General features: G+C 32.3%; 1 protein-coding gene across 2 annotated transcripts in view; it reads right to left on the bottom strand.

Moving 5' to 3' along the window:
* Positions 1–1,112: 1,112 nt before the first annotated feature.
* Positions 1,113–12,336, bottom strand: part of LOC126762531 (uncharacterized) — an 84,271-nt gene continuing 73,047 nt past the window's right edge. The window contains exons 4-5 of one of the 2 annotated variants that reach the window (XM_050479344.1): positions 3,171–3,279; positions 1,113–1,740 (exon numbers count right to left, since the gene is read on the bottom strand). In XM_050479344.1, coding sequence (XP_050335301.1) covers positions 1,487–1,740; positions 3,171–3,279 — 363 coding nt within the window. In that variant the 3' untranslated portion in view covers positions 1,113–1,486. The remainder of the gene's footprint in view (positions 1,741–3,170; positions 3,280–12,336) is intronic. The other variant, XM_050479345.1, reaches the window with a different exon arrangement.

The raw sequence follows: 12,336 nt of genomic DNA, 5'->3' as shown, positions 1-12,336 counted from the left end.
CAAAGGGCTGATTGCAAGACACGGCATTAAGGTGTTTGAGCAAAAATTATGCGTCCAAACAATTGCAAAAAATTTAAATATACCGAAAAATTAAAAAAAAGAAAAAATTAACATAAAAATAAATGAAATTCATATTTCAATTAAACACAACACAATATGGAAGCGAAAACAATTCAAAATAAAAATTAAAAAAGTATTTAAAAAAATTGAAAATATTGTATAAAATATTTTTAAAATTCTTAAAAAATCAATTAGAAAAAAAGTTAAAAAAGAGTTTAGAAACATTAAATATAAATAAAACTCATATTTAAATTAAGCACTACACAATATGGAAACAGTTTAAAACAAAAAACCTGAAATAAAAGAAAATAAAAAAAGTTTTAAAATATTTCTAAATTTTAAAAAAATTCAATAAGCAAACTTAAATTAAAAAAAATGAATTTGAAAAATATTAAAAACGAAAGCATTCATATTTAACAAAAAATAAAAAAGTTTAAAAAAAAAGTTAAAAAAAAAATTTTAAAATTGTATTAGAATATTTTTAAAATTAAAAAAAATCAAACATTTATTAAAAAATTAAAAAAATTATTTAAATATTTTTTAAATTTAAAAAAAATCAATTAACAATAAAGAAATTCAACAAAAATATAAACAAAAAAGAATTTAAATAATATTAAAAATAAATAAAACTCATATTTAAATTAAACGCTGCACAATATGGAAGTGAAAACAATGACATTTATTTAAACAAAAAAAAAATATTAAAATATTTTTAATATTAAAAAAAAGTGATTAAAGAAATTAAATTAAAAATCAAATTACAAAAGTTGGAAAATAAACAAAAATAAATTAATAGCTTCATATAGTAAATAAATGTAAAATATTTAAATAAAATAATATCCAAATTCAAATAAAACACTGCAGTTTACGATTTTTAGTTTCATAAAGTAAACAAGAAAAATTTTGAAAACATTGCTACATAATAAGCGCAATAGAAACTAAACTTTTGCAAATTTAAAAACGAATTTCAAAAATTTTTAAAAATTCAAAAATCAAATTTTGAGATTTTTTTTTAAATTTAAAATTAAATTTTAAAAATTAAATATTAAAAATTAAAATTTTTTTTACAAGAAAATTATCGCCACTGTTTGTTTTTCACCCTGCCATTAAGCGCACATTCTTTGGCCGCTTGTGTTTGCCACAAGTGCCCCTAATCACCGCAATCGCCAAGAGTACCTCCGCTTATGAAATTATGTAAATTTTGCAATATAGTGCTTATGCGTGCGCATTTGCGGTGCCCCACACACCACCCACACACACACACACACACATAAAAAAGTACGCTATTTCCTTAAGTTATTATGCTTAGCTCCACTGCAAACATTTGACAACTTAGCAATTGTCGTTTGTTATTGTTTTTGTTGTCGTTCTTGTTTATTTATAACATTATTGGTTTGTGCTTCAGTCAATCAACGCCCACTGTTCATTAAATTGCCTGCACTTCACACACGAAATACGTTTCAAAACTACACGGCGAATCATTCCACTTCAGACCTTTGCCATCACGATTCCACAACTCCATGCAATTCTCCTCTTCACCATTCTCATAACGGAAATTATTCGGTTCGCCAGCATTCCAATTCGTAAATGTAATGGGCCGACCATTGGCCATCCAAAAGTAGTTGCCCTCATCGGCCAAGTCAGTGCCAGATGTCCAGAAGTGTTCGTGACCCAAACCTGCTGAGACGCGGCAATCAGCAGAACCAAAGTGATGTGTATATGTGTGTTTGTGTTGGCATATGGTAAAGAAAAAAGTGCATTAATATTGTATTTATGTAAATATATAATATTCTGTATATAAATAATGCGAGTATATTGTGGCGAGCGGTAAATCATGTACGAGCGTGAAGTTAGTCTAACTTCTGGTGGCGCAAGCGCACCCAAAGGCACCTCAAGGCACCTTAAGGCTTAAAGCTGCGAGTCAAATACCGAAAAACAGGGGGAGACACACCAAATGCGAGTGACCACAGCCGCCAGCCGCAGCGCCAACGGCCAGCTGTGGTCAACCTAGCGCCCCGCATAATTTAGGTTAGCACGAACGCTATGTGCTTAGCATGTGTGCTGGTAATGCTAGCGAAACTGACGTCCACGGCGAGCGTGACACACAATGGCTGCGCAGTAAGTAGTTGCTTTCACTCCAAATATATATGTATATGCGAATGTTTTTGTTGTTGTATAAAGGTACTACTTATTATATGTATTTGTTTGTGTGTTCACACATAAGTCATGCAAATACTCGCAAATCCATAAAACACCGGCGCAAGCATTGTGTTGCTCGTTGACTTACCCAGGCATGCCTCATGTAAACTGTGGCACGTTGCAAGTAGCAAAAGTAGAAATAGCAAAAAAGCGTGCAAAATGCGAGAAAAATGAAATAATAATATTAAAATACAATATATTAGTTTTCAGTTTTCCGGGTATTATGTGAGGCTAAAGAGGTGCATTGACCATTGCCACCATCAAGGCGCGCAGGCGGCACAATAAAGCATAGCATAGCATGGTATGGCATGGCATAGAGTGCCATTCACTTGGTACCTTTCTGGCATTTAAACTTATGTAACATAATGCGGCCATCGCACGACATAGCCGCAGGCAACAAAAAAAAAATGCAAGAAATAATCGGAAAATGCGCTGAATTCGCTTGGCAACATGAAAGTCTTAGTGAGTAATCTCATGCGCTTAGGAGCGCAAATAGTGCTTTTACAGCAAAAAAAAATCACAGCAAATTAGCGCAGTGAAGGTAAGCGCTGCAACTTTGCCACAATTTATTAACCACGTCTATTTAATTGTGAGTCTGGTATTTCTTTTGCATTGCCAACATATTTAATTGAAGATCATTTTTGCCGTTTTTATCGCAACTTACTTAAAATTCCTTACAGCCGCATGTATGTAAGTATTTATGCACAATTGTGCATTCCAGTTGCTTAATGCGCCTCTTATTGCTCTACTTTTGTATGGCATAAGTAATTAGCTATGTAATTGAGTATTTAATCACGTATGATTGCTAAGCCGATTTGTTAATCTCGCATTTATATCAGCCAGCTGCTTGAAACACTTCTTTTTACCGCTTTGCCACAATTACCGGCCATTTTGTCTTGCAAGATACTCACCAAAGTCGCGTATGTGTTTTTCCAGTCTGTCATTCTCTTCTTGTGATGCAATACTTGCTAAGTGCATGCCGTGATAGCGGCAATATTGTGATGCTTTGAACCAATTCGCCTGCAAAAAATAATGAAAGATTTAGAAATATTAATAGGTTGCTAATAAGCAATGATTGTAAGTGTTAGGTTAATTAAAAATATTAAACAAAATTTTGAAACTAATATAATTACGCCTTGCCAGTACAAAAAGTATCAGCTTTAGCCATTAAGGCCATCAGCTTCATTATAATAATAATAATAATATTTTGAACGTATATTTTTTTTTTTTTTACTTTTGATTTGTTGTTGCCATTTTAACAACTTAAAGTTCAACTTCTAACGAATCCTTAAAATTATAATTTGAATTTAATTGCGGTTTGCACCTCAACCTAAGGTCTGTGTGCTCTCCTCTATATTACATACATTCTTAAAGACCCAGTACTCGGATTAATGCCAAGAACTTGTTAAGCACTCTTGAGGTGAAGCGATTCCTATCTATATATATAGATCTACCTATGGATCAAAGCGCCATAAAACGGAGTCTAAAGAGTGCTGCGAAATCGAGAATCAGCTATTCAGGAGTTTCCGAGCAACCGACAGTTTGCACAAGAGGGTATGTCTATGTTAGACAGAAGCTTTTTAAGCCTACAGTTCCCAGTAACAAGTCTTTACAATTAATGATGTCTTGACAGCTATACATACATATATCTATACCACTTGGATGGTTGGTTATAGAAGTTAGGTTATCTCTTCTAAAAATACGCCACTGATTATATTTCGCTATATAAGCTGACTTGGATAGTCTTTTGAAAAAAAAATAATAAATACGAGATCAAACACTCAAAAATCATATAGAGAAAATGATTTTGATTACGAAATATTGGTTTTGCAAAACTGACTTGGAACGACCCTGCTCCGACAAACACGGAAAATTTCTCTTCAGTAAGGTTTGTCATTTCATCACAGAAAGATATACTATCAAACAACGAGTCGAAATTATTAAAATTTACCAGCGAAATTCGGAGTCAGTGGCCTCAACTTTAATAGCGTTACGTCCAATTTATGGTTGTCATAAACGTCCTGTCAGATCAACAATTGAGCGTCTAGAGGAAAAATTTGAATCCACGGGCACAGTACAAAATGTTCGCGTGCCAGTGAGACAAAAAAGGGCCCGTAGTGTCGAAAATATTGCTGCCGCTAGCGCATCAATTGAGGAGGACCCAAATCAGTCTCTCACACTTCGTTCTCAAGCGTTGGGCATCTCTGTGATTTCGTTGTGGCGAATTTTGCGAAAAGTTCTTGTTCTTGGCCTACATCCTTAAAAGATCAAATTGACGCAAGAACTGAAGTCGCTTGACCACCAGAATCGTCGTATGTTCGTGAATTGGGCTGAGCAACAGCTTGAAAATGATCCGTATTTTCATCGAAAAATCATCTTCAGCGATGAGACTCATTTCTGGCTGAATGGCTTCGACAATAAGCAAAATATGCATTATTGGTCAGGCAGCAATCCGCACGTGCTCCATGGGTCACCAATGCATCCTTGTACAATATGTGGTTCCATCAGGACGGCACCACAAGCCACACAGCGAAAGTCGCAATTGATTTATTGAAAACCAAGTTTGGTTATTGTGTTGTCTCACGAAATGGCCGATTCAATTGGCGATGGTGATCAACACAAAGTTCCTTTGCGTTTGAACTCTTTTTTTTATTTCCTTACATTTTTTCCATTTTATCATGCTAAGTTTTAACCACGTATAAAAAAGGCCAGTTTTAGTTCAGTTTACTTACATTTCAAATTGTATTATACCATAAGCAGTTCACATTATTACTCAGCAATATTTTTTCAAGAAGAGAACAAAGTAATACTCATCACAAAAGATGAAGATTAATCAAAGATCCAAATCCATCAGATACATTCGTAAGCAGATAACGTCACTTAATTTCGGCAAGTCTCTTGTTTGTTAAAAAGCGGTATGCATTAGCAAGCAGCCCAATTAAGTGTGCATTCTAGTGCAGCAGCTCCCTTCAAAGCACAAGTGTATATAATTATGTGTTTGCGTGTGTTTGAATTTGCTCGATTTAATGTCATATATGTGTGCGTGTCACATTGAATCAAGAATGTCAATTTTGTCTGGTTGCTCCTTGCAGACTTCCGTCACCTTTGCGTTAAGTAAATCTGCCATCGACATGTTAACATTTTTATTTCGTCGTCAGATGACAGTCTGATGGACAAACCAAATCGAAAAAGTTGTTTTCTGTTTTTCTTTTCACGACAACATTGACGAAATGCAATGCTGCCGGCAGTTCGGTAGTCAGAAAATTTTTTTCCGTCCACCTATTGAATATGCAGTGACGGATGTCTGACAGACACTTTCGAAAGCGGCTTAAATATTCATAAGAAAAAAATTAAGTATTTATAATAGACTGGTGGCAGTAAAATGGAGCGGCACTAACTAAGCAAATTGATTTTATTTATTGTTGTAGTTGTTGCTTTGAGTGTTGATTTTAATATAAATATTTAAAAGAGTTACATGTGTATTTGTTGATTTAGAAAAATAACATATTTTGGCTATTTAAATTAACACAGGTTTCAAAAAATTTATTGAAAAGAATATTTCAGTGTCTACCAAACTGTTTAAAGTAAAGTGTATAAATTATTAATATTATAGATGAAATAATTTTAGGTGGCAGATAAAGAGGTTAAGTAATTTCTTTCTTTCTATTATATATAAGCCAATATTATGCCTTAGTTTAGAGTAAACTGTATGAAAAAGTAACCGTCTTCGATTCACCACTTCTGTATTCGTTAAGTTTCAGCTCTGCGCTCATGTCATAAAATGTTCATCTTAAAACCATTAAAAAATTTCTCTTAGAAGTAAGCACGAGAAGGTAAAAGAATATCAGATAAAAGTGGTATAACTTCTTGCACTTTATAATAGTTCATATTTCTCTTTTCCAGTTTATTTAATTTATACCGGTTCGATTATACCAGCGGTTTATCACACTTTCTCTTCGGCATTTTATTTTATACCCGTTTTTGTTTGGATTCGTCACACTCACTTTTCGGTCTTTTATTTTATACCAGATGTGTGTTCGATTCGCCAATATCTCTTTTTGGCCAGTTTAATGTAACTTAGCGCAATTTTATTTTTTTATCTCATAAAAGTGGTATGATCTCTTGTAATTTAATTATACCAGTTTATTTAATTTATACCAGTTAATTGTTCAATTCAGCATGGCTTATGTTTGACTTCGACTTGTATACCAGTTTTGTGTTCGTTTCGTCAGACTCACTTTTCGGTCTTTTATTTTATACCAGATGTGTGCCCGATTCGCCAATATCTATTTTTGGCCTATTTAATGTAACTTCGAGCAAATTTTATTTTTTTATTTCACACGAGTTTTGTAATCTCTTGCAATTAAATTATACCAGTTTATTTAATTTATACCAGTTAATTATTCAATTCAGCATGGTTTATAATTGGTTTTTTCTTGTATACCAGTTTTGCGTTCGATTCGTCACACTCACTTTTCGGTCCTTTAATTTTATACCAGATATGTGTGTGTTCGATTCGCCAATATCTCCTTTTGGCCAGTTTAATGTAACTTCGTTTAATTTTAGTATTTTTTTATCTCATAAAAGTGGTATAACCTCATGCAATTTAGTTATACCAGTTTATTGAATTTATGCCAGTTAAGTATTCGATTTAGCAAGCAATATTTTTCTCTCTTTATTTTATAGCAGTTTTGGATTCAACCTTTTATTTTATACCAGATGTGTGCTCGATTCACCAATATCTACTTTTGGCCTGTTTAATGTAACTTGGTTAGATTTTTAGTAAGTTTAAGTTATTTAGTAATGCAATTTAAAAATTTTAGAAATCATAATTTTTTTTAAGTATTTGTGGAACTTCTAAAACTGAAAATGCAAATTAAAAAAAAGGACCAAATAATAGCATTTTAGTAATGAAATTTTTAGTTTAAATTAAAGCTAATGGCTTTTACGATTGTTTATTTATAATTATTCAATTTAAGTACTCATTTATATGATTTTCTACGCAGTAGTTCGAATTTTTAATTAGTCTGCATTTGGTATGCCTGTGGGTCATAGCTGCAGTCAGGTACTATTTATTTGGGCCAATGAATTACCTAATGAATCAACGAACACTGATTTGGTGAAATTAATGCACTCGAAATTCATTTTTGCTAATTAAAACCAATCGAGCATATAAACATATATGCATACACAATATAAATATTTGAGTACATATGTTGACGCAGGCATGTACCCACAACACTACAAGTATAATTTATGCATAGTCACATAAATATGTATGCAGGCAAGTGTGTGTGTAAATGATTTCATTCAATTTAGTTAGCATTTAACCACAATTGCATGAATACTATTAGGCATCTTTGACAGCAACTGTTGCTGTCAATTGCTTTTGCCACACAGAAACTTAATATAATTTGGTTTCATGCGTTGGCCTGCCATTTATGCAACACATTTACTCAATCGGCATTTAAGTGAAGGGCAGCTTCATGCCAACACTCTGTTCATATGCTATTCATATAATTAAGTAATAACCGAACTGAATATTTATTCCATTATACCAATGGTCAACGTGTCTTGTGAATTGCAAATGTTCTTTTCTCCTGAAATATGAATTTTCGAAGCTGCTGAAATGTAGCAATTTGGTATGCATGGGGAGCCGTGCATTCGTTGCCGATCTATTACAAGACAGTAGGTATGAAATGTTATTATGTTACTGCAAGCCAATATAACAAAAAATATGCTAATAGATTGATTGATTCGAATAGGCTTTAAGCAGTATCATAGAATTTCCATTAAAAAAGTTTCTATATAACTATTGGCTAGTCGAAAAAGTCTTTTCGTATTTTGTCAATAGATGTCGTTGCAGTCAGATATCTCCAGTGCTACCAATCAAATTGTGTCATACCATACAATGTTGGAAAGGTTTTAAGCTTTATATAACCAAAAAAAAAAAAATTAAATTGGGTTAAGTTGAAAAAAAGTTACAGCTGTTCAAAATTGAGTGAAAATAATGAAAAATTCGCAAAATTTTATATACTGGAATAATATTGTATATGATAAAATGCCAGAAATCGGCTATTAACGACTTCTTACCCCGAAAAAAAGATTATGCCTATATATAACTACAAAAATATAAAATACTATAAGGATAATGAACTATATATATGATTATGCTTCTACCCCCATATAACACAATATTAAATTGCTGATTATTTCACTTTAAAATATATAAATACACCGCTAATGAAAACTTTAACTTAACATAAAGAACCTTGCACAAATAATGCCTAGAAGGTGTGGCATCAATCGTCTAAGAATTGTTTAAATCACACCACAACCTTTCAAGCCCCCAGATAGCAAATATGATGACATTATATATTTTTTATATGAAATACGAAATATTATATTCAAACCTTATAATATGCCAAAGGCATATATTTAACAAAAATTTTTTTTAATTTTTTTAATGAAAAACGTTATTGCGACGTCATTTCCGGCAGCCTCTCGGAAAATAGTGCCTCTGCATTGACAGCAGAACTTCATACAGAATCATCGAAAGTAAAAGGAAGAAAGTACGAGTGTAATTAAGACCATAAACTAGGTATTGGACGAAGAAAAAACAAAAAGAGTGAAAACTTCATTTTTGGCACACGTTTTCACAAAAAAATATAAAATTTTGTCAAAACTTCTGTATTTTTAATAGTTATAATTGAACAAGGAAAAAAAGTCCTTCACTCAAGACTATAAAAACTTATGTGAAGTTTCAATAAGAGCGGTTGAGTAGGTCGCGAGAAGTCCTGACAATCGACTTTGAAAACACTGTTTCGAGAGAAAAATACGTTGCAAACATTTTAAATGATTTACTCCAGCACAGATTTTTCATCTTAACCTTTTTTTTTACTGATTTCCATTTTTAATGATAGTTTGTATCACCTCAAAATAATCGAGTTATATACATATAGGGTTATATACATACGTATATATAAATGAACAGGGTGCTGAGAGGAATTGCAAGTATTTCTTGGCAAAACAGGGTTAATGAGCTCCTAGACGGGCGTAATCGACTACTGCCACGCCCAAAAAACGGCGTTAAACACAATAAATCAATAATTAAATACGCCAGAGACATTAAATTATACTCCCGAGATGGTAAGAGAAGGCTTTAAAAGCGGCTTAATTGGAACGAAATAGTAAATGCTTTTAATTATTAATAATTTGACTTCTTGAGAGTAGCTTAATTTAATAAAATTCAAAATTAATGCAAAAATCAAAATACAGCTTGACGAAGAGTTCTAAGCAAGCATCTTGAATTTAAGAGTGTAGACAGCTATCCACATATATTAACACACACATACGCAGAGAAATGTCTGACTGAGTTTCCTGCCTTTTTCCATATTAACTAAAGCGAAAGTTAATAGCCTTAAACTAATTAATTAGGCCGCATTTCCAGCATCTGCTCGGTGTCATTTATCACTCGAGCGAGGTCTATACCATTGCTCCAACAGCACACATACATATACATTCAGCATACTATAAATGCGAGTATGCGTAGGGCATATTTACATAGTATGTGTATGTGAGTGAAGGTGTTTGACGGCAAGTAAGTTTAACTTGTTGCACAATCTAATTAGCACCAACTTAATGTTGATGGCACACTTATACATACATATGTATGGATGTGCTTATAGTGCACTATATGTGTGCATATGTAGACGATTGGATACATATACATACTTATATAGTATGTGTGACGCATATTATATTAACACAGGTGAATCAGTCGTGTTAATATGCTTGCTTGAATGAAGAGCGTCAATTAATTCGATGCCTTCCTTACGTTCCGTTTCGTTCCGTTCCTTGCATGCCACAGTTTGACGCTTTGATGTTTTACAACTTTTTTTTGTTATTGCTTGCAACATTTTCTTACTCATGCCTTGGCAGCAGACGAGTATACGAGTATAAGCGACACTCAGACTCTTTTGTTTACGGGTTTCTTTATTAAGTAGTGAAAGTGTTGCAAATGGGTCGTCTACTAATTAGATGAACTGTCGATAAAAAATTTTATTGTTATTACTGGTACCCTGGGGCAGGGGTATAAATTGCAGACAAATATATAAATGTGGATATACATATGAGTATATATGTTATACATAAACGGCGCCTATGACTTTATCAAATGTTTAATGATTTGCTCCTCCTATTTGCTAATTGTATAAAATTGTTATTCCTCAGGCCTCGTGAATATAAAGTTGTTCGTATCGTCAGCCAAAATGTGAAATAACGTAACATCACTTTTAATAAGTTTACAGGCGAAAAAGAAACGTATAATAAAAAATACCAACTCATACCGAAACAAAATTTGAGTTTTGGTTATATAAATGGTTATATATTGGTTATAATATGGGTATATATTGGTTATCATCCATAATATTGAAAAAAATGGAGTTTGGGTTATAAAATGGGTATATGTATATGGCTTATCATACCTCATACTGAAACAAAATTTGAATTTTGGTCATAAAATGGATATATAGTGGTTATTATATCTGCCAACGATTTTTTCTTTGGATAATACATTGTTTTGTATTTTAGGTCACGACATGTATATTATAAAATTTACACAAAATAAAAACTATAAGTACAACTAAGTTTTTTGAAACTTAAAAAATGGTGTTGCCACTTAATTGTGATTTAAATTATTTGCAAACATTTCATAACTAAGAAATTTGGAGCAGTATGTGGTTGAGGTGTCTCACAGTTTTCGAAAGATTCAGTTTTATTATATGTTTTAATAGGGTTGCCATCCTTTTAATATATTTTACATTATTTTTATTTATTTATTAAAAAATTACTCTTCAAAAAAAAAGCATTCTAACTTACAAAAACAGACTTTCAGGCTTGTAAGTGGATATAGGTTGCCTTTTATATCTTGAGATTTGTTGTATTGTGTCAACTCACAACTTTATCGTACAGTTTGACATATTTGACATTATACATACTTAGAATTTTTTGGCATACGAGCGATATTTGTGTTGTTTACAGTTACTTAAAATATTCATCTTGGTCCAAAAATGAAATTAAGTGGCCGGATTATTTTTCACAATTTTTGACATAGATTAACTCAGCAATATTGTATCGATGAACTTAATTCAATTGTTGGAGATGAAGCACCATCAAGGTCCAATGTTTATCGCTGGTTTTGTGAATTCAGTCGAGGTCGCATATCACTCCAAAACGAATTTCGTCCAAGTCGTCCAAAATCGACCAGCATGTAAAATAATTTGTTCACAATTTGTCAATCGTGCAAAAAAGAATCAAGTCTTGGTCGAGAGAAATGTTAAAAAATTCGAAAGCAGTGCTTCGAAACACGTCTATGACATCATGATAAAGGATGAATCATGGATTTATGCATATGAGCCCGAAAGTAAACAATAATCGACTTTATGGGTGTTTCCATATGAGCAGAATCCAACAAAAGTTGTTTGCACACGAAACACTTTCAATAAAATGGTTATCTGTTTCATGGAAAAGCTAGACATATTGCAAACATATCACTAGAACAAGTGAGAACAGTAACTGAATTTGGAAACTAACCGAGGTCAACGTTTTGAAACAACTACGCACTCAAAACTGAAGAGAGATTGACTGAAAGTAAACTAGATGCGTTTTTTGAAAAAAGCATGTTTTGGTGATACCTCAATCAGAGTGCCAAAAGTTTTTCAAAAATTGTTTTAAACGCATTCAAAAGTGTATAGATCTAAATGGAGAACTTTTTGAAAAACAATAAAGCAATTTTTTTTGTTTTTGTTCTCTAATCACGAATTGTTGAAGAGAACCCTAGTATAGCCTTAATATACCTTACTTAATGAAACAAAATTTCCCACATGTATCTGCTTTCTTCGATGGTCGAGCTCTTCTCTTATAACAAAAGCTTTTTGATTCTAAACGATAAATAAAAAAATTTGTACATATAATATATGGAAAATATTTATTTTCGCTTATTTTCCAGCTAAGTAAAAATGTCTTCTTTCATTTGATATTACTAATTTTTACAAAAAAAAAACAATATTTGTTGAA

The sequence above is a fragment of the Bactrocera neohumeralis genome, chromosome 6 (assembly GCF_024586455.1).
Source record: "Bactrocera neohumeralis isolate Rockhampton chromosome 6, APGP_CSIRO_Bneo_wtdbg2-racon-allhic-juicebox.fasta_v2, whole genome shotgun sequence".
Classification (NCBI taxonomy): domain Eukaryota; kingdom Metazoa; phylum Arthropoda; class Insecta; order Diptera; family Tephritidae; genus Bactrocera; species Bactrocera neohumeralis.
The sequence above is the reverse complement of the archived record's forward strand: the minus strand, read 5'-3'. Positions and strand labels throughout refer to the sequence as shown.